The 2,388-nt window shown below is 36.2% G+C and overlaps 1 protein-coding gene across 2 annotated transcripts; it reads left to right on the forward strand.

The window, feature by feature from the left end:
• Nucleotides 351-1,343, forward strand: LOC109718779 (transcription factor ILI6). Of its 2 annotated transcripts, XM_020245180.1 has the most exons (3): nucleotides 351-520; nucleotides 604-729; nucleotides 968-1,343. In XM_020245180.1, the coding sequence occupies exons 2-3, from the start codon at nucleotides 604-606 to the stop codon at nucleotides 1,118-1,120; spliced, it is 279 nt and encodes a 92-aa protein (XP_020100769.1). In that variant the 5' UTR covers nucleotides 351-520; the 3' UTR covers nucleotides 1,121-1,343. The 2 variants fall into 2 exon arrangements, with proteins under 2 accessions (XP_020100769.1, XP_020100768.1); XM_020245179.1 differs by having other exon boundaries at nucleotides 351-729.

A 2,388-nucleotide genomic window follows, 5' to 3' on the forward strand; every position in this document is an offset into this window, starting at 1 on the left:
CGAATATATATAGAAGCTTAATTTTGCTACTTCTACTTCCGCTACAAAGAGAAATGGTTAGATGAATATATATATTTTACTAATTGAAGATACTATTTCTAAAAGCACTCTTAGGCAGTATCACGATATATGTTACACTCTAGCTAGAGCAACAGCAGATAGATTTTTGAGTTTCAATATATAGCTTTTAAGATTGACAGATAAAAGTAAAGATAAGATTGACGACAGATTATTTACACAGATTACAAATCACAACTGACTTAGTAGGACATATTCTAAGCAATGTCCCCACCACACAACNTTAAGATCAACACTTGCCCATTTCTTTCTCCCATGCATTTGCCTTCCTCCCCATCTACACCTCTTCTTCCACTCTCTCTCTCTCTCTCTCTCTCTCTCTCTCTCTCTCTCTCTCCTTCAATACTCTTCTTCCATACCTCACCTCACTCTCTCTTGTCTCTCAAAACCTAGCTGGTTCACACTCTCTCTATTACTTGCTTACTATATATCTCTTGCTTAGGTACTTCACTCCCTTCAAACTCTATCTAGTTCATCACTAGTTACTCAACCTACACTAAAACACCACATTCTTCATTGACAAAGATGTCAAGTCGGAGGTCGCGATCACGACAGTCGAGCTCGTCGCGAATCACCGAAGAGCAGATCAACGATCTCGTGTCCAAGTTGCAATCGCTTCTCCCCGAAGCTCGCATTAGGAGCAACGATAGGGTATATAAGTTTCTAGTTAACCCAACTTACAGAGAAAAAAAAAAAATATCTATCAGATGCGTCTGAATGAGACCAATTTGACAGATCTTGTGTGCGTGTGTGTGTGGTGTGTGTATGTGTGTTTCCACTGCAACTTTTCCTATAGTTTTCCTCAACCTTATTTTACTCTTGCTTAGCTTAATATATATTGCAATATCGCTTGCTAATTACCAGAGTTATATATTCTTCTTCAATGTAGGTTTCCGCGGCTAAAGTGTTGCAAGAAACTTGCAACTATATTAGGGGCTTGCATCGCGAGGTCGACGACCTGAGCGAGAGGCTCTCGGAGTTGCTCGCCACCACCGACATGAGCAGTGCTCAAGCCGCGATCATCCGTAGCTTGCTCATGTAAAATCGATCATTTTCCTAGAGTGACTAGGCTAGTAGATGAAAAAAAAAAATTAGGTGTTTATGTGCTTGGTTAATTTGCTGTGTTAACTACAAGATGTGTTCATAAGCACTCTTGGTTTGGTTGTAGCTTATTAATTACTTAGACTTGTCTTTCACCACCTTTGGTTGATGTACTATTAAGCCAATGCTTGAATATCCTTCTCTTCTTCTTCTTTTTGTGCAAATGCATGCACCTATGAGCTAAATTTTTTGTTTTAATTAATATTGTAAGAGTGGTATGAGCCCCATAACTTTTATTCTTTTGGTCTAACACTACTCCAAGTTTAATGGCTTGTTGTGCTTTTGATGAGAGTAGGGGGGAGTTTCGAGAGATTCTATAACATTGTCTCGATTGAAGACATAGTACTGTAGATTATTACTAGTATATTTATAGAGTTAGACTCGAATACTTCTTGAAGTAAATGCGCATCGTTCTCAGTAATGCAGAATCCGAGTCGATGATTGACACTAATAAATACGACTTAAGCAACTTAAATTTTCTACAAATTAAACTGCATGATTTTAAATATCATTTATCTAGTGATCAAGCGGTTTTAAATTCATGTTTTATTAGCCATAAAAAAATTGTTAGTTCCAGACAAATAATGTTATAAAATTATAAAATTCGAAAGATAAGAAATTTAAATAACCTACGCATCAAGTTTAACAGTAGGAATCGTCGAGTCGAAAATCTATAGCCCGAAACGATGTGAAAGTTAACGGCCTCGTTTATTTCTAAAAGTATTCTAGAAAGTGGCAATGTTTCATATTGATGTAAAATATAGTTGGGTCCCTTTGTTGAGATACTATATATACATATATTATTTGTGAAGAGGAGATCTTAATATCTATTAGTAATGAATAATATGACAAAAACAAATATGAAATATCTCCCTGGTGACAGTTTGAGATTCTTTCCTTTATATATTGCCAGCTCAGAAATAAGAGGCTAGTTTGTTTCTTGGGCACTTGCAAAGTACATTTGATCATTAATTAATAAGATAAATTAAGCAAGCTATATAGATTTTAGGTGAAAATGTACATAACTTATCTGAATTAAATATAAGACCATTTTACTTTGCCTATCAAATCTTTCAAAAATTTGATTTTGCTGTACGATCTTTCAATTTGTTTGAGTTGAGACAGCCAACAATACTTTTGTTGGGAATTTGGTACTCGCCCCGGTACCGGATCTCGTGAATCCGCAACCCGCTCCGATACCGACTGCTG

The sequence above is a fragment of the Ananas comosus genome, linkage group 12 (genome assembly GCF_001540865.1).
Source record: "Ananas comosus cultivar F153 linkage group 12, ASM154086v1, whole genome shotgun sequence".
Lineage (NCBI taxonomy): Eukaryota > Viridiplantae > Streptophyta > Magnoliopsida > Poales > Bromeliaceae > Ananas > Ananas comosus.

Coding starts and splice junctions, on each gene's coding strand:
- LOC109718779 (XM_020245179.1), top strand. CDS start 604: ATGTCAAGTCGGAGGTCGCGATCACGACAGTCGAGCTCGTCGCGAATC. Junction 730..967: donor GCATTAGGAGCAACGATAGG/GTATATAAGTTT, acceptor TCTTCAATGTAG/GTTTCCGCGGCTAAAGTGTT.